Consider the following 20368-nt stretch of genomic DNA (forward strand, 5'->3'; position numbering starts at 1 on the left):
GGGAAGGGTCAACCATTAACTATCCCCTGTCGTACGCCTCTGGTAGTAGCTAGAAACTCTTATTTATCACAGTTTAGTTGACTGTATAGTACCCACACTTTCTGCCAACTATGATAAGGATATGTCAAATAGTTTGAAAGTACTTGGTAAAAATAAATTTTAAATTTTTAAATAAAACACCCTGTAACTCAGTAAGTAGCCACATTTTATTTAAGTGATTTTAGACCAATCTTAATATTTTTAGGTCTAGAATCTACAACTTAGAGATTCGATATTCCTAATGAAACTTAACCCTAAAAGGGCCCGTAGTAATATAAATCCAAGAAAAAAAAAGAAGAGGAAAAAAAGACAAAAAAATTTGTTAATTAGTGAAAAATTCTCAGGAACCCAATTATCGAAACGGCATTTCAAAATATTTAATCCTCGCGACGTTATTTAAAAAAAACAAATTATAAACAAATTTGAATAATTTTCAAATGCCATTTTAGGGGAAAGTTTAATTGAAATTTGAATTTATCAATACATTTATCGAAAGCATACATAAAAGTAAAAATAATAAGATTTAATACAGGCGAATATTTCTTTGGCAACAACCGCGTTTTTGCAATTGAAAATAGAGTAACATTTAATAAATAAATTCAATATCTCAAAAAATATTAAATATTTTTGGACCAATTTTTTTTGGTTAATACTTATAATATAGCGCAACTTCTCTTGTAAAATAAGATATTTTATAGTGCTTATTTAAAACACACAAAATAATTTTTTGTAAATTTGTTTTTAAAGATTTATGTATAATTATTTAAATAAATAGGGGGTCAAATTTAATTTAGTAAGTCTTATGTGAAAAATTTACCCTTCAGCTTTGCAGAAAACTATCATATATACCTTCATTAGTAATTGAATGACCTCAGCAGTTAAAAAAGTGATTTCTTTTGCAAAAATGCCCACATTTTAATAATTTAAACAATGATCCCCTTGTATGATTTGGATACTTTCTTGAAAATATCTTCTGTACACACCTAAACTTTGATATAAAATTTGTTTCAACCTGTACGAATTTACATTTTGATTTACATGTAGTGTAATTTTATTTTACTAGACTAATATGTAATGTATTTAATGTAATGTTGTGTATTCACTTCACTTCAATTTAGCGTTTATATTTTTAGAATTAGCACAAAAGGTGGAAAGTAACCATTGTTTCGGTATGTGTCCTGTTTTATACACTATGTTAAACAAGTCTACTATAATGTCTAAGGTTTCATCATTTATTATTATTATTATTATTATAAATCAAATAAGGGCAGAGGAGCGAGCTCCTATTATGCCCAAAAACAAAGAGAAATATCATTTTACAACTAATACAAATTAAGAATAAAGTTAAAAATTAACAAACATCAAATAAAAATATTGAAACAATAAAACAATGTCGCCCTAAAACAATTCAATCCTGTAAAGCTCCCATAATGTTCAAAACAAAGAAAAATATCGTTATAAAACTAATAAAAATTTTAAAGATTACAATTTCAAACAAAATTTTGAAACAATAAATAATGTCGTCCTAAAATTATTCAGTCTTGCAAAGAAAATAAAGAATTATCAAGTCTATTTTTAAAAATGTTAACACTAGTTGCCGATATGGTGTCTTCATCTAAGTTATTCCAGATGTTAAATATTCTGTTTGGTAAAAAGTTCATTCTGGATCTTGTTGTCGTCTGTTCCCTCTTTAATTTATAACGATGACGTCTTAATCGTTCGTCTAGATTTAGCGTAAATATTGTGTTAAGGTTTCCAAAATTATATTTTAAAATACGGAAGGATATAATTAGGTCACCTCGAAGACCTCGATGTTCAAATGTTGTTAGATGAGCCAAGGATAGTCTGTCTTCATAATTAGGTCTTACACGGCCAAATGCCAGTCTTGTGGCTTTACGTTGAACATTTTCAAGTAATACTTTATCACGGTTAAGATCTGGACTCCACACTGGTCCGGCAAACTCAAGAATAGGTCTGACGTATATAGAGTAAAGTTTACTCATTGAGAATTTTGTTTGGAATTTGCACGTTTACACACGGACACTATATGGTCAGACCAATTTAAGTTACTGTTAACTATCACTCCAAGATCTTTGTGGGAGGTTACTGACTCTATGGGATGCCCATTAATAAAGTACGGTAGTAATGGGTTATTTTTGCCAATATGTAGTATGACGCATTTTTCAATATTCAGTGGAAGTAACCACTCTGAGGACCATTTGAATATTGCGTCAAGGTCGGTTTGAAGAACATGTTGGTCAATAATTGGATTCACATATAATTTAGTATCATCTGCGTAAATGGAAACCTTACTGGATACAACAAGAGGAAGATCACTAGTGTATATACAAAATAGTAGTGGTCCAAGTACTGATCCTTGTGGAACTCCACTCTTGACTGGTTTGTCCAGTGAATAAGCTTCCCCAACACGAACTCGGAAGTACCTGTCTGATAGAAAATTTTGAATCCAAAAGTTTAACTTTCCGCGGATACCATAGTGATCCAATTTAGCTAGTAATCGACGTTTGGGAACACGATCGAAAGCTTTGGAGAAATCTAAATAGACTACATCAACAGGATGTCGATTGTTTAAAGATGAAGACCAGTCACTTATACAATGAAGTAAGTTTGTGATCGTTGAACGACCCTTGATAAAACCATGCTGCTGGTGAGGGATGACATTTTCTTGAAGGAGGAATTCAGACATAGCTTCAGAAATAAAGGATTCCATGACCTTGCCGACAATAGGAACTAGGCTGATTGGACGATAATTATTGCAGTCAAGTTTATTTCCTTCCTTGAATATAGGAGTAACCGAAGCCAATTTCCATGACGAGGGAAGAGAACCCTGATTAAAAGAAGTATTCATTATAAAGGATATAGGAATGGCTACAGACTCTGCACACTGTTTAAGGAAAAAGGAACTTAGTCCATCTAATCCAGGTGATGAATTATTGCGTAGTTTCGACAAATGTTGTTTAATAACATCTGTAGTGAAAGAGATATTATCAAGAGTTGTAAGGAGACGTGGACTCATTATTTGAGGAATGGGGTCATTTGGTTCGTCTGTAAAAACCTGAGAAAAAAATAAGGATAAACATTCCGAAGATTCATTATTAGAAGAACATATGGACCCATCACCTTTTTGAAGTAATGGTATGGAGACTTTAGAAGATAAAGATGTGCGAATGTACCGATAAATTTTTTTACTGTTACCACTAGAAATGATAGATTCTTCATATTCTGTTCTTAGTTTTAGCAACGATTGTTTGACTCTGTTAGAAAAATTACGGTGAGTGAGAATCATGCAGGGAACCAGTAAGTTTATACGTTCGCCAAAGCTTTCGTTTATGTCGAATTAAGCGGATAGCTGAGAGGTTAATCCAAGGTTTTAATCGATTTTTGTATATTTGTCGTTCAGTTGTATTATCAGAAATTGTTGTAATAGCAGTATGAAGAAAAGAGTCCCACATTGACGATGGATCTGGGTGATTAAGAAAAATAGATTGCCAGTCTATCTGGGACAAAACAAAATTAACAGTAAAGAAATCAGTAGTGGCATACGTTACGAGATTATTTTTGCAAAGTGGTGTTAGATTAAATTGAATGTGAGCAGTAATAAGTGAGTGGTCAGAAATACCCACAGGAGAGGACACATCAAGTGTAGAAACTAATTGATCATCATTTGTAAAAAATAAGTCTAAAATTGAAGGATGATTATTAACTCTAAACCTTGTAGGTTCAGTTATTAGTTGGATTAAGTTTGAGTTCATGACAAAGTTTTTAAACAAATTTTGGGAGTTAATAGTGTCAGTTTTGGAAATAATGGGCCAGCTAATCTCAGGAAAATTGAAATCTCCAACGACAATGAGATTTTCAAGGGATGATAATTCCTCAAGTTTGTCAATAAGCATATTGTCCTCAGTAAGTACTGTATCCGGAGGTCGGTATATGCAAACTATATTAAATGTAAAAGAATTGTTAGTAACAAGTAAATGGATAATTTCTATACCTGGCAAGTCTATTGTTTTATTAGTTATTGAAAAAATATTAGTAATTTCATTTGCTAAATAGATGCATACTCCTCCCCCCCGACGAGTACCTCTGTCTCTGCGAAATATAGTAAAATTATCAATGTTTACAATAGTATCGGGGATTGAAGAATTAAGCCATGTTTCTGTTAGGAGAATAATATGAGGATTTAAAAGTTGAACAGTACTTATAAATTCATTAAATTTGGATAAAAGAGAGTTTAGATTTGTATACATAAGAAGCCAATCTGTAAATTTTGGTGCAAGAGAATTATGAACGAAATGTCACGATCTTTGGACTGCCATTCATATATTTAATCGTAAGGTCATTTTCTCCATTACTTTTACGGGTTTCAAGTTCAGTTCGAAGTTCCTTTAATCGAAGTTGCTGCATAGGTGTCTTGTCATCAATAAAGGAATAAGTTTCGGTGGATTTGTTTTCTAAAAGTTTATTTTTGTTACGAAGAATTTGTCGAGTGTGGTGTTCAGAACCCATTATCACCTTTATCATGCGAGGATAACGTCCATTTTGACTGGGTTTACCTACTCTATAAAATGTTACAGGGCTTTCTAGACATCCGATAACTTTCAGGGCCAAATTAATTTTATTTTTATCATGATCTTTCTTACTCTGTGCGTCTCCTGTAGTTTCAGGAACGCCCCTAATCAAAAATTTTTTTGAACGTGACATGCGGTCAGTGGCTTCATTGACAATGCTGTCAGTAAATTCAGGTTTTGCAATCGAATCAAGTGTATTTAATTTATTATTTAGTTGAGATAATTTAGTATCGAAATCTTCAATTTTCTTGTTAATATTCGCTGTAAACTCCACTAGAAGACTCTTGATTTCAGCAATACTTCCAATGCTTGAACTACATGCATTCCAAAGTATACATATACCACGTACTTTCTGTCTTGTTACTCGATCATCAATCGACAAATCTGTACAAGAGATATGTATTGGTTTCTTACAGCCATCACACTGGAGTTTTCCATCGGAGCTGGAAGTTAGTTTAGAACAATTTGCACAGAATGATGTTTTGGGCATGTTTCACTTTGTGTTAGTTTTAGATATATTTTTATTATTAGGTTGATAATATGACAGTAAATCTACCGTTATCAATTACTTAAATGTTTCCAGTTAAATACAAACTTATTGAAAATTGATTTCTTTTGGGAGAAATTGATTTATCGATTTTACGCTTTCTAATGGGATTTGTTCTGGACCTATTGCTTTATTACCATTTTTTCTGTTTTTTAATGTCATTTTAATTCCATCTTTTACTTCTACTTCCATCTGCTATATTCTATTGTCTTTCAACAATTCATTGATGTATCCTGTTCAACTCTTTAATTTTACGTTAGTATTAAACACACGTTTCCCATTTTTGTATCTTGCAGTATTCCCAGTTTTCTTTTTCTATTATTATGAGGTAATTCTTTATTTTTTTTTTCTGTGTGTTAAAACTATCATGTCTTTTCTGGTCTGGTATTCTTGTATTTCTGCGCATTGTTCTTTTAACTATTGTTCTTTCGCCTGCTTAGTTTTGTATTTTATTTTTTTGTGCACTTTTTGTACATCAGATTATTTTTGTTTTTATGTTGACGTCTTTCTTCCATTAAATCTAAAATTAACTCCAGCATCTATTGTTTTTTTTTTGTATCTGGTTGATGTCAGAATTTCTTTTTGAGTTTTTATCTATTTCTGTCTTTATTAATAACTATTTTGTATCCGTTTCAGTATAAACTCTTCAACCATGACACTTTTCTTCTTCCTATAGTTTTTCCTCCTTATATCTTTCCCTCTATTGTCAGTCTTAGCATTTCATATCGCTGCCCCTATTAAACAAGTCTACTATAATATCCAAGGTTCCAAGGTTCTGAACCTATTGTTTTACCATTTTTGCTGTTTTTTTTTTAATTCCCTCTTTTAATATCGTTAAAACCATACCATCTTCTATATCTAATACTTCCAACTACTCTGTCCTATTGTCTGTGAATTGAACAATTCATTGATGTATTTATGCTGTTTATCTCTTTAATTTTTCGTTAGTATTCAACGCAAGGTTACCATTTGTATCTTTCGGTATCCCCAGTTTTCTTTTTCTATTATTGTGAGTAATTCATTATTTTTATGTGTGTTAAAACTATGTCTTTTCTGGTATTCTTCTATTTCTGTGCATTGTTCTTTTAACCATTGAACTTTCGCCTGCTTAGTTTTGTATTTTATTTGTTTATGCGCTTTTTGGGAGTCCGGTTCTGGCAGCAGATTGAAAGTCACGCTTAGTTGTGCTCCAAATTACAGGAAATCGAGAAAGAAATGTAAGAGAAATAAACGATAAACAAGGAAAATTAACTAAATCTGAGAAAGAAATAACTCAAAGATGGAGAGAATACTTTGAAGAAATATACGCCAAACATGACCGAACCAAAGAATTGGATGATCAAATCTGTGGCGGCTCGTGGCTTTAGGGACAGGGTCGGCAAGGTTTTGTCTCCTCAGATAGGTATGCCATCTAATTAAAAGGCTTCAATTTCATAGAAGATTTTTGGTTTTTGTTTTTTTTTTATTTTTTTTTTGTTTTTTTTTTTTGTAAACTTGTTTATAAATTAACTCTAGTCTATGTTGTTTCGAAGTAGCAAAATGGGTTATAATGTCATTGTAAAATTTATTATTGTTTTGGAGCACGGTTCTTAGACATTACTACGGTTACCTAGATCGACTAACCAATGAACATTAAGGGTGCGATTACGTCACGAGAGTGTACTGTCATTTGAATCGTAATATGATTTTTTTCGAATCCTGAGAAAACCAAGTATTTTAGAAAAATTTAAACGCAGGATTAAAGATTACATTATTACCGAGGGCGGAAAGCCCCTTAGAATAAACAAGCAGTTTCTATTGAATGAAATATTTGAAATTAAATATCACACTTCTCTTTTATTTTCAGCCCTGTAACTTATTAAAATAAACATTATAGAAGTTTTCAGGGACTTTCGGCCCTCGGTAATAATGTAGTCTTTCATTCTGAGTTTAAATTTTTCAAAAATTATTTATTAGTTTTCTCAGGATTCGAAGAAAATGAATACAATTAAAACACATTGAGAATTTTGACATGCGTCAAAATTTTGCATTAACTCAATGTAAAATTCTAACCTGTTGAATTCCAGCTTCCCTAATTATTTTACATCAAAAGACATTAGAAACTATTTTGTAGAGGATTGAAATCTGTATTGAAAACAACTGTTAGAATTGGTCTACGTAATTAAACATACTCCAAAATTTTGTAAAAATGTAATACATTTTAGTTTTCAGCCCAAACTTAGGCCACACACAATACAATAATGTTCACATTTTTGAACTGTCAATATTTTTATTTTATCATCTATTGTTTAAAAACAATACAGTTGATAAGATACCCTCAGTTGCGGAGAAAGTATTAATAATAAAGATTTTTTATTCAGTCAATGGTGTGAGCACTGTCAGTTAAATAGTAACGTGTGTCCTAACTTTTACACGCATACCTATTGTGGCAAACGTATCATATTTTTGAAAATTTTGGAATGCATTTAAATCGTAGAACAATTTTAACTTTTGATTTTAATATAGATTTTAACTATCTACAAGTATTCTCTCATGACTTTTAATGTAAAATAATTAGGGAAGCAGGAATTCAACAATTTAGAATTTTACATTGAGTTTCCTATGGCCCTTTTTAAAATTCACCACCCGGTATAAGATAAAATGTGTACTATTTGTCTTATTATTTCATAATAACACAAATAATACGCATATATACACAATTACACACATTCAATGATCGAAAATCATTTAAAAATATGGGAATGTGTACTCTTGTGACGTAAAGTCTCCCCACCACCGTCGGTCAAGGCAACCGTAATAAAGTCTAATAACCGTGGTTTTGGAGAGGTTTTAAAAGTTTTTTTCTATTGACATTTGAGACAAGTTTGACATTCTCTCTTGTTTCATGGTGTTTCGACAATACGTTTTAGTCCAGAAAGCCACTGCGCATCCGCTAGGAAAAATATTCTAATTCGGATTCTTTGCACAATCTTACTCAAAAAGGATTCCTTTTAACAAATTTGCATGTTGCCAGGACCAAAAAGTGGTCAAAAATTTTTTAAACGTTTTTTTTTTCCTAAAATTATTTTTTTTGCACGAAAAAAAGTTTTTTTAGGTTTTTTGGATCATTCCAAAGAGAAAAGGTCTTTAGTGACTTTTCTCTAAAAATGATAGTTTTTGACATATAAGCGATTAAAAATTGAAAAATTGCGAAATCGGCCATTTTTAACCCTCAAAAACTATGTGAAAAGCTGAAAATTTGAATGTTGCCAAGGTAGATAGATATTCTTTAAACATCGATTGATGAAATCCCGAAGAGTTTTTTGCAATACAATATTAAAACTCCTTTGTTTTTTAATTTCTACTCAAGCGTGCACGACACTATTTTCCACCAACAGTATGGTGCAAATGAAAGGAATAAATTCGTTATTTCGTAAACCGGCGACTTTAAGGAAAAATCCCGAAACAGGTCGATTTTTATTTTTAAGTTATGATATTGTGGCATATATGGTATACTAGTGACGTCATCCATCTGGACGTGATGACGTAATCGATGATTTTTTTAAATAAGAATAGGGGTTGTGTGCTAGCTCATTTGAAAGGTTCGTCAATTCTCTATTCAGTAATATAAACATTTACATAATTGTTTATACAGGATGTCCAAAAAATTTTTATTAAATTAAATTATTTGACAAAAAAAGAAGTAGAAGGACACCCTGTATAAAAAATTATGTAAATGTTTACATTACTTGATAGAGAATTGAAGAACCTTTCAAACGAGCTACCACACGACCCATATTCTCATTTAAAAAAATCATCGATTACGTCATCACGCCCAGACGGATGACGTCACTAGTATACCATATATGCCACAATATCATAACTTAAAAATAAAAATCGACCTGTTTCGGGATTTTTCCTTAAAGTCGCCGATTTTCGAAATAACGAATTTATTCCTTCCATTTGCACCATACTGTCGGTGGAAAATAGTGTCGCGCACGCTTGATTCGCAATTAAAAAACAAAGGAGTTTTGAATATTGTATTGCAAAAAACTCTTCGGGATTTCATCAATCGATGTTTAAAGAATATCTACCTACCTTGGCAACATTTAAATTTTCAGTTTTTCACATAGTCTTTGAGGGTTAAAAATGGCCGATTTCGCAAATTTTCAATTTTTAATCGCTTATATGTCAAAAACTATCATTTTAGAAAAAAGTCAGTAAAGACCTTTTCTGTTTGGAATGATCCAAAAAACCTAAAAAAACTTTTTTCCATGCAATAAAAATAATTTTAGGAAAAAAACAAAAAAAAAACGTTTAAAAAAATTTTGACCACCTTTTGGTCCTGGCAACATGGAAATTTGTTAAAAGGAGTCCTTTTTGAGTAAGATTGTGCAAAAAATACGAATTAGAATATTTTTCCTAGCGGATGCGCAGTGGCTTTCTGGACTATTTTGACTTTTTTGAGACAAGAGAAATCCCGTTCATTTGAGGCAGAATTTGCCCACATTTGAGCATAATAATTTATTAAATTCGGGAACAGTTTGTTGTACCTAATGAATTGCAGTATATAAAATTAAACATATTTTGTAACTTATCCCACCTTCCGAAAATATTTAGATCAGCATATAAAACCATTTCCTAAAACCAAATATTTAGATTAACCCTGTTAATCCATTTTCTTATTTTATTTGAATAAAGAATGATGGATAATTTTTAATGAACTTGTCTAATAGATATTTTGAAAATTCCTTGTAAATAATAATTGAGTTATCCTTCCGCTCAAAAAGGTCCGGAACATTGTTTAAATAATCAAAATGCCAAAAAATTAAGAAAAACTTCGACTTTTTTCTTCGTTTTTTGATTTTAACTTTCAAAGTATTCACTTCTGAGAAAAGTTACACTGACATAAAAGTTGGGTAACTAAATTTCCTACAATATAGGATTGGTTAAAAATTTTAAAAAGTTTCATCCTTGTTGCAATACAGCAATAATTGCGAAAAAAACATAAGAAATAAGTATTCGCATTTTACGTTTTTCAACCATTTATGCTAACACTTACGACCTTCATATTTTAACCAGAAAACCTTTATGATATAATAAAACAATACTGTAAATTTCATTAAGATCTATTCAAAACATTTTACAAAATAAATTTTGCAATCTAGCTTTTGCAAAAAAAATTAATTTTTTCAAAATGTTGCAGTACTGACAATAAAGCAGATAGCAAGTTGAATTTTTTTACATATAGAAGAAAGGTACAGATTCTTCTATACGTAAAAATAAATTCAACTTGCTGTCTGCTTTATTTTCAGTTCTGCAACATTTTGAAAAAATTAATTTTTTTGCGAAAGCTGGATTGCAAAATGTATCTTGCAAAATCCATTGAACCGATCTTAATGAAATTCACAGTATTTTTTTATTATATGATATAGTTTTTCTGGGTAAAATTATGAAGGTCTTAAGTGTAGCATAAACGGTTGAAAAACGTAAAATGCGAATACTTGTTTGTTATGATTTTTTCGCATTTATTGCTATTTTGCAACAAGGGTGACAATTTTTAAAATTTTTAGCTAATGCTTTATTGTAGAAAATTTAATTACGCAACTTTTATGTCACTGCAACTTTTCTTGAAAATGAATACTTTAAAGTTATAATCAAAAAATGAAGAAAAAAATCGAATTTTTCCTTTATTTTTTGACATTTTGATTATTTAAACAATGTTCCGGACCTTTTTGAGTGGGAGGATAACTCAAATATATTATATGAGTTATTTTCAAGCAATTTCTGCAAACAAATATGAGTCACCTCTCAACGTCCAAATTAAATCTCAACGTCCAAGTACGTGTTTTGTTGCCGTTTGCAGATCACCACTGTGCTCGGCAGATTGTTTTTCTGCCGTACTTGTCATTCAAATAAATACGGGGAATGTATAATTGGTTGCCTATCGGCTAATATTCCATAGCGTCTTATTACAAGCAAATGCTCAACTGGGTACGGCTAGCCGAAGCGGGCCATGAACTCACACAATCGCAGTCGGGTGTATGGCTGGCTAGGATCCTTAATTTGAAAAGTCTCTTACGCACAGCGCACAGGGATCACTTAACGTATCAGATCGTTTGAATTCTTTTAAAAACAATGAATAAAATTTAGTCTTTATTATCTCACAGATATTTTTTGTATTTCACAGAAACGAATATCATCAACTCTGATTAACTTATATATTTAAAAAAATCTATAATGTGTCCATAAATGTGTGGGTCGGCACTGCCGACCCTGCCGACCCTGACAAGCCGCCACTGGATCAAATTGAAATACAAGAATTAGAGGTTAACAATGGGACAATTACAAGAGAAGAAATTGCCAACGCACTTAAATTATTAAAGAATGGCAAATCCGCAGGAACAGACAATGCACCTCTCGACCTGATAAAAGCAGACACCGAACAAGCCATAGATATGCTACATAAACTTCTAAATTAATAAAATATGGACCAACGAATAACTGCTACAAGAATGGAAAGAGGGACTGATAATAAAAATAACAAAGAAATGAGATCTGAGTAACTGTAAGAATTGACGTGCAAGAACTCTATTAAGCGCCTCATCCAAGGTGCTAACAAAAATTCTGCTTGAAAGAATGAAAGAAGAATTGGACAAGAAACTGAGAAGTAACCAAGCAGACTTTCGTGCTAAACGCTCCACTATAGATCACATATGCACCTTAAGAATCATCCTAGAAAAAGCTAATGAATGGCAGAAAGACACAAATGTAAGTTTTATCGACTTTGAAAAGGCTTTCGACCGAGTCAATAGGGAAAAAATGTGGAAAATTTTAAGACAGTATGGTCTACCAACAAAAATTATTAACCTGATCAAACTGTTTTATGATGGGTATAAAGCTAGACATGAACACGAGGGAGTGATCACAGAAAAAATAGCTATTGAAAGCGGTGTTAAACAAGGTTGTATCTTATCTCCTACTTTGTTCCTTATCTTGGTAGACTGGATTATGAGGAAAGTAACAGATGATCGGAGAGGCATTAGATGGAACCTCTTTAATCAGCTTGAATATATTGAATTTGCTGACGACGTCTGCCTGTTAACAGAACACAGAACTCACATGCAAACAAAAGTCGATAAGCTAACACAGTACTCTGACATGATTGGTCTCCGGATAAATACAGAGAAGACAGAAATCTTAAAAAATGATAACTCGCAAATTAATAAAATAAAAATAAAAGACAAATGTTCAGATGTCCTCTCTGTTCCACTATCACTAATGATGCGTTCATCTTTTAATGCACACTCTTTGCCTTTAATTTGGAAAAGTGCTTCGGTGACACCTATATTTAAAAAAGGGAATAAGTTAGATCCTAATAATTACAGACCAATAAGCCTTACACCTGTTATTTGTAAAGTTATGGAATCAATTATTACAGAGTGTCTTTCAGAATGTTTACTTCGAGAAAAAATTATTCCTCTACAACAACATGGCTTTGTGAAAAGTCGATCAACCATGACTAATTTACTGTGGTGTGTTAATGAGTGGACAGCAGCATTAGATAAAAAACGACCTGTGGATATAATATATTTAGACTTTGCAAAAGCATTTGATCGAGTACCAAGAAGAAAATTGATGTATAAACTAGAACATTTTGGCATTCGCGGACAACTTCTTGAGTGGATTAATGATTTTTTAACAAATCGGGAGTTTTGTGTTAGAGTTGGCAAGTCGCTGTCATCTAAAAAAACGGTTTTAAGTGGTGTTCCACAAGGATCTGTTTTGGGTCCACTTCTATTTGTGTTGTATGCTAGTGATCTTGAATCTCATATCAAATCTAGGAAAGCTTTCTACGCAGACGATACAAAAATATTTGCTGACCCACTCTTGAATGGGCAAGACTTACAAAGTGACTTAGATTCGATCTTCAAGTGGTGTTCGGATTGGATGTTACCTCTAAATAGAGATAAGTGTGTGGTTTTACATTTGGGAAAAAATAACCCTCGTTTGTCTTACTCGATAGACGGGCATTTACTGGATACTGTGGAATCATATAGTGACCTTAGTGTAACAATTACTGAAAATTTGAGTTGGTCGGAGCATATTTCAAACGTTACTAAAAAAGCGAATAGTAAGTTATACCTACTTAGTAAGACTTTTACAAAAATATCATTTTCGGGTTCTATTCGTTTGTATAAAACTTATGTCCGACCCCTACTGGAGTACTGTGGAACGGTTTGGTGCCCAGAATTAGTGCGCGATAGAACTCTTCTCGAAAATATTCAAAAGAAGGCCACCAGACTATGTTTCAAACGAAGAAGGCCAGATTACCAACAAAGAGTTTCTTTAGCCGGGTTATCAACTTTTGAAGCTCGTCGACTCCGTGGTGACTTAATTATCACCTTCCGAATTTTAAAGTATGGATATGGAGATTTGCAACACTTGTTTATTTTAGACGATCACAGCAGACTACGTGGACATAGTTTGAAAGTGAAGAAGGAACCCTTTTCGTCGATAAAGCGCCAACATTTTCAGTGTAATCGCATTTTTAGTATATGGAACAGTCTCCCAACGGAAATTATAAATTCTCCATCTATTAATGTTTTCAAAAACCAACTAGACAGTTATTTGTTTGTAAACTGATCAGTGTTGTGCACAATCTATTAGTCTATAGTTTATTTGCGAAGCTAATTTTTGTAATGTAGGTACTATTTCATTTTTCTTGTAAATGGGCTTATGGGTCTCCATGACCCAAGCCCTTATTTCTATGTAATAATAATAATAATAATAATAAATAAATTGAAGAAGTAGAGAAAGTCACTTATTTGGGATCAATCATGGAAAGAAAAGGAGGATATATGAAAGACATACAAGCAAGAATTACCAAGGCACAATTCGCCTTCAATGCGTTGAATGAAATCTGGCAAACAAGTAAAGTAACAGAGTCAACAAAAATCAATATATTCAATACTTGTGTAAATAGCATATTACTCCACGGAGCAGAAACTTGGAAGCACGACGAAAGCACAACAAAGTGGCTACAGACTTTCGTAAATAGGTCCTTAAGAAAGATCCTAAAAATTTACTGGTCTAATAAAATAACGAATGAAGAACTATGGAAACGAACGAAACAAACCAGTATAATATCAGACAGAAGAAATGGAAATAGATCGGCCATACGTTACGGAAAGATCCTGGTAACATCACAAGACAAGCACTCGAATAACAACCTGATGGGACAAGGAAAAGGGGACAACCAGATAATACCTGGAAGAACACAGTAACCAGAGAATACAACAGAATCGGTTTAAGTTTGGGAGAAGAGAAAAACAAAGCAAGAAACAGAGGAGAATGGAAGAAGATTAACCAGAGAATAAACACAAGAAGACGCGCTGAGCTGGCCACCAGCCATCTTACACTATCGGCCAACAAACGCAGATGCGCCCAATACTCCACTAGGAGTGATGGTCCAAGAGAGAGAGAGAGAGATGCCCTTTTTTGTACATCTGATTATTTTTGATTTTATGTCTTTTTGGTTTTTGTGACGTCTTTCTTCCCTGAAATCTAAAATTTGCTCCGCTACTTATTGTTTCTTTTTGTATCTGGTTGGTGTCAGAATGTATTTTTGATTCTACCTTTATTTAATAACCATTTTGTATGCGTTTCAGTATTGGCAGAATTTGTTCTTTAACATCATACTTAATGACAGTCTTAATTAGTTTGATATTAGTTTCAAAATGAAGGTATCAAACTTATAACAATAAAATTAAATCGTGAATTTAATATACTTAATCAATATGTTTTTGTTTCGTTGTAGATCCGGAAAGAAATGCAGGTATGACGCTGGTTTTTGCTATGACCCTTCCCAAGGAAATAACTACGCCGTGGTCTGGGCAGTCAATCCAGTACCAAAAGTCGTGTGTCCTAATCAACTAGAACAAATTTTCTACGGTTACGTTGATTATTGGACCTTTACTGCCGAAAACAGAAAATACCTTATTTACTCGGTTCCTCTAAAGGATGAGTCATTTTCGTTAAGTCTATCAAATACAACAGTTTGCCATGGAAAACAAGCTTGGTATGTCGACGAACAAGGTTTCTTAGTATCCTTTACTAGTTTGCTACCTCGTGTTACAGCAACTCCCGTTTTGAACCGAAATCTCTTTCCGACATTCAAGTCTAAAGGAGATATTAGTGACAGTATTATTAGGGACTGCACTCTGAAATCCTACAACTTAAATTTTGATACGAAGATCGATACTGATTATTTATCAGATTCAGAAAATCTAAAAATCATTCTCAGATTTTATCAACAAAATATTGATAACAACAAAAATGCCATAAATAAACTAGCAAAAGATATACAAGATGACAACAGGGACAAGAAACCATCTGAAAATGTACTTTCAGAAATTAACCAAATAAAATCATCACTAAGTACAAACTTCAATAATATTAACAAACTATTCAAAGATATCAACCAGCTGAGAACTGTAGATACAGATATTTATTCGACAATAACGAATTTAGCTAATAGTATTAAACAATTAAAGATAGATATTAAAGACTTTACTGTAAATAATAAATACTTAGACAAATATTTAAATGAATTGAAAAATGATTTTAACAAGAAATTATTAGACTATAATACAAATATCAAAATACAATTAGATAAACTTGCACATTCTTCAGGATCAAATGTTATAAACAAACTTAATCCAGCAATACAGAGTCTTAACCACAGCAGTACAACTTGCTTAAATAGAGTGACTATTCTCAAACAAGACACAAAAATGTCAATACGGCAGTTGAAAAACGACTTGATGGTCACTCAAGACTCGCTAGAAACAAATGTCAAGAAGTTTATATTGGCCAATTTAACAAACATTGAAATGGTTTTCGGTAGAAAGTTAAACGATGTTTTAGCATCTGCAAATAAAAAATGCGACAAATCACTGAATGATGTGACTGCGTTTAAGAATATCCTTAAGAACGATCTAGCAACGCTGGAAGGGAAGCTTGACAAATGCTCAATTGATCAAAAGACAACTTCCAATGAACTGAAAAAGGTAGAACAAGCTTTATCTGCTAGAATTTCATCTTCTTCAAACGACATTAAGCAATTAAATGATTCGCTCTACAATTACGTAAATATGTCAATTTCTAGTCTAACAGATGCTACCAATAAGGACTTTTCTAAAGAACTTAGTGATCTAAAAAGAAGCTTATCAGGCAGATTATCCAACGATGAATCTCGTTTAAGCGAAGTAGAGAAAAATGTACAAAAACTTAGGAGCGATTTCAACGAGAAAGGTAATTCGCTTGACACTGCTATCCAGGGCATTAAAAAGGATATATTAGTTTTGCAAGGACCTAACGACGAGCTGGCTCAAACAGTAGAGGCGGGAGTTTTGGCCAAAGTTATACCCTTACTAAACCCTACCCTTATAACAAAAAACGTTAGCCGTGAACTAGGTGGCTTAAAAGATGAGGTTGCTGCGCAATTCGCCGATTCTAGTAAGACAATAAAAGACCTTAAAACAGAAGTAGATTCCTGCAAGAGAGTTTCTGGAACCAAGTTGAAAGAAAATGAAAAGAAAATAGGGCAGATTGAGAATAATTTATCCAGGACACAAATGACTCTAATTGATCTATCGGAAAGGTTAAATAATGGTGTTCTCGATCAAGTCAATAGTAGAGTAACATCTGCTCTGGACAAAACCGCCAGATGTGAAACCGAAGTAAAGCATCTACAGAATGAGATTAATAAGTTGAGGAATGATTTTGAAACCACTGTGGCCATGCTCAAAGCAGAACATGACTACTTTAGAAATCAATTGCAACCAACAGACGTTAAATGAGGGTCGAAACATGTGAACAGCAACATTAGGTATTGTCTTTTACCAGAAATAATATGTTTAAGTAAAAAATATATTAATTTCTATATATTATTTGTATGTTTTTATAAAATTTTAATAAAGCACTATCTTTTTAATGAGATTTTAATTATCAGTAGTAATTACAGGAGAGCTCTAAAATTATCGATTTGTATTCCGAGTAATTGTAAAACATTAATTGTCATTAATGTCACTAAATGTATTTTTGCGTAGCAACGAAGGGCATCTGACGTAAAATATTTGACGACGGAAAATTATCAAGAATTATCGGGGGTAATTACACAAGTGTATCAAAATTATCGATAATTTTGCTTGAACGTGTATTGTTTAAAAACTACTAGAGTTAATTTTCATACATTGGCGACTCCGAAGGAGGAGGCCTCTTTCGCCACAATGTGAAAATGAACGAGAGTAGTTTTTAGAAGGCAATACACTTGAAAGCTAAATTATCTGATTATTTTGATGCACGAGTGTAATTTAGGGAGAAAATTAATCGAAGAAAGTGAAACTATCAAATGAAGAAATAATAATTTTCTAAACAATTTATATACAACAAAACCCAATCTTAAAGAAACTAATGATTATTAAAGACACAGTTATAATAATTGTTTACCTTATTTCCCGATTCCTTTGAATGTGGATTTAAACTTTTGGAACAACTAGTTGGAAATCATTATTATCAAATAGGTCATTCATATTCAAAAATATAATGAGAGTATAACAGATATCTCATAAGATTTTAGTTAGTGAACAAATTTGGTTCGGCTAATGGATTAAGTCCACAGTCAAGAAATCCGATAGCACACACACAACTAGATGGGGCTCCGCTGTATTAGTTCTTATTTGTTGAATGATCATTTCATGGTGTTCCTGGTCCATCTGCAGGTAGGAAGATATAGATTTTCTGTTGGAATGACATATTAAATAAACAAAGCTGCTGCGTTAGTATATGGTTGTCAAATTCAACAATTAAAAATATGACAGTGCAATTTTGGATTTTTTACTATGCAATTCTCAGTAGTAATTGCACTAAGTAAGAGCTCTAAAATTCTATATTAGTTTTAGAGATCGAGTGCAATTTGTTGCGATTATTTCATGAATAAAACCAAATACTATTGACTGTAATACGTACAACTCCCACAACAATCTTGAAGCACGTTGCCACTAGCGCCACTGTCGGCTTGCGGTGGAACTACGTTTTGACAACGTCAAATTTGACGTAAAAATTTTTCTAAATTGTGTTTGTACTTTTACAGAAAATGTTTTATTTATTTGTTTCATCAAGTCTAAAATAAATTATAATTATTTTTTCAGTAAATACAATGATTTCAATGATATTAACAGGAAAAAAATATTGTACAAAAGAAGCATATAAAAACTTACGACATGAGGTAAGTCCATTCATAGCAGTATCCCAAAACATAAAAAATTCCTAATCTTTGGTAGTTACAATGTTTTAATTTTATCTCACCGTAATAGATTTTGACACTGAAATGTGTCATAAAAACCTGGTCGTCTATTTCAAATAGATTGGCGTAACTGGCGCCGCTTTAGATTTAAATAATTTCTTTCTGTCTGATTCTGCCACATCATTAAGTTCATTTAGTAATAGCAGATTAACAAAATCCATTTTTTTTTCAAAATAAATATATAATAAAACATTAAACACACGCAAAAGTTAGGTTAATACGGATTAACTGACAGATATTCAGTCATTCATAGTTTGTGGTTCCACCGCATATCACTAGATGGCGCTATTTTGTTTACTTCCGCAAAATTAATGGGAAATGTCAAGAGTTGTAGGGATAAAACTGTTCAAAACCAAAATTTTATTGTAACTTGCTTATGTAAGTACAAATTAGTACAATTAAACACACAGTTGTTATAAATATTTGACCGTTGAAAGTCATCACTTTTATAATTTTTAAAACATTAATTATTGTCATTAATATCACTGAATGTATTTTTTCATAGCAACGAAGGGCATCTGACGTAATATACTTGACAACGGGAAATTATCAGTAGTAATTGCACAAGAGCTCTAAAATTCTATATTAATTTTAGAGATCGAGTGCAATTTGTTGCGATTGTTTCATGAATAAAACTGTTCAAAACCAAAATTTTATTGCAATTTATTTATGTAAGTACAAATTAGTACAATTAAACACACAGTTGTTATAAATATGTATTTGACGGTTGAAAGTCATCACTTTTATAATTTTTAAAACATTTATCATTAATGTCACTGAATGTATTTTTTCGTAGCAACGAAGGGCATCTGACGTAATATGCTTGACGACGAGCAATTATCAAAAAAGTTATCAGTTTAATTTAGATTTCTGTAGCTTTCTATTGGTCAGAATCTCCTATGAATAAAATAATCAAAAATTATCAGTATGGTTCTTTTCATGAGCATTTTTCAGTGCGTCACAAATGATAGAAAAAAAGGTTAGTCCGTGATAAATACACATTTATGACATTTATTCTAACATGACATTTTAGTTAAATCTGACAGTTGTCACATTTTATTTGCAATTTGGTATAAAAACAAATCAATTGTGTTTATTGCATTTATAAAATGGTATTTTCTTTGACTTGTATAGTCTTATAAATTGTACAGATTAAATTTTTTATATAGAATAATATAATATTATTTAATATTATATTATTAGCGCCATCTATTGACAACTAGATTAAATGTTATAAATGTCACCGACGAAATGTAATCAGCGACGTGCGTTTTTGTGTCACATACAATTTATTGCGTTAGCGATAAATCGAAAAACTGTGACGCACTGAAAAATGCTCATGAAAAGAACCATAGTAATTTCACAAGAGCTCTAAAATTATTGAATTTTGATTTATTATTGAATATTGAATATTGAATTATTGAATATGGTATAAGAAGAAATTTGGATAGAGTGTTTGTATGGTTACTAGCAGGTATTGAACAAAACAATTAATAAAATCAAAACAAGCAATACATTAATTACAACACCTGCTTATAAACTCTTTATTCCTTCGGATAGCGTTGATTGGTAGAGATGAATGGAAATTCTCATAGGCGCAATAAACATACACATATTCAAATCAATCTGATTGGTAAATATTTCAAAAAACGAAACAAAGGAAATATAATATAGGTAATTAAATTCAGGTTAAGCTTACCCCATCTGGCTGGAGACACAACGATCGAAAAAAACAAACGAACGAATTCACGTCTTTACACACTCGACTTCTCGATGCATCTCATCTGTTTTTCTTATGCCATAGGGGTAGAATCTTGCATTTCACGTGTGGTACCCGCGCTCGAC

General features: G+C 32.0%; 1 protein-coding gene across 1 annotated transcript in view; it reads left to right on the forward strand.

Annotated features, from left to right (window-relative positions):
- LOC126879064 (uncharacterized) overlaps positions 1-17152 on the forward strand; it is a 29041-nt gene extending 11889 nt beyond the window's left edge. Inside the window, exon 3 of the mRNA XM_050641957.1 lies at positions 14975-17152. Within this exon, the coding sequence (XP_050497914.1) occupies positions 14975-17018 (2044 nt within the window). The 3' untranslated portion in view covers positions 17019-17152. The remainder of the gene's footprint in view (positions 1-14974) is intronic.
- The last annotated feature ends 3216 nt before the right edge of the window (positions 17153-20368 follow it).

The sequence above is a fragment of the Diabrotica virgifera genome, chromosome 1, assembly GCF_917563875.1.
Source record: "Diabrotica virgifera virgifera chromosome 1, PGI_DIABVI_V3a".
NCBI lineage: Eukaryota > Metazoa > Arthropoda > Insecta > Coleoptera > Chrysomelidae > Diabrotica > Diabrotica virgifera.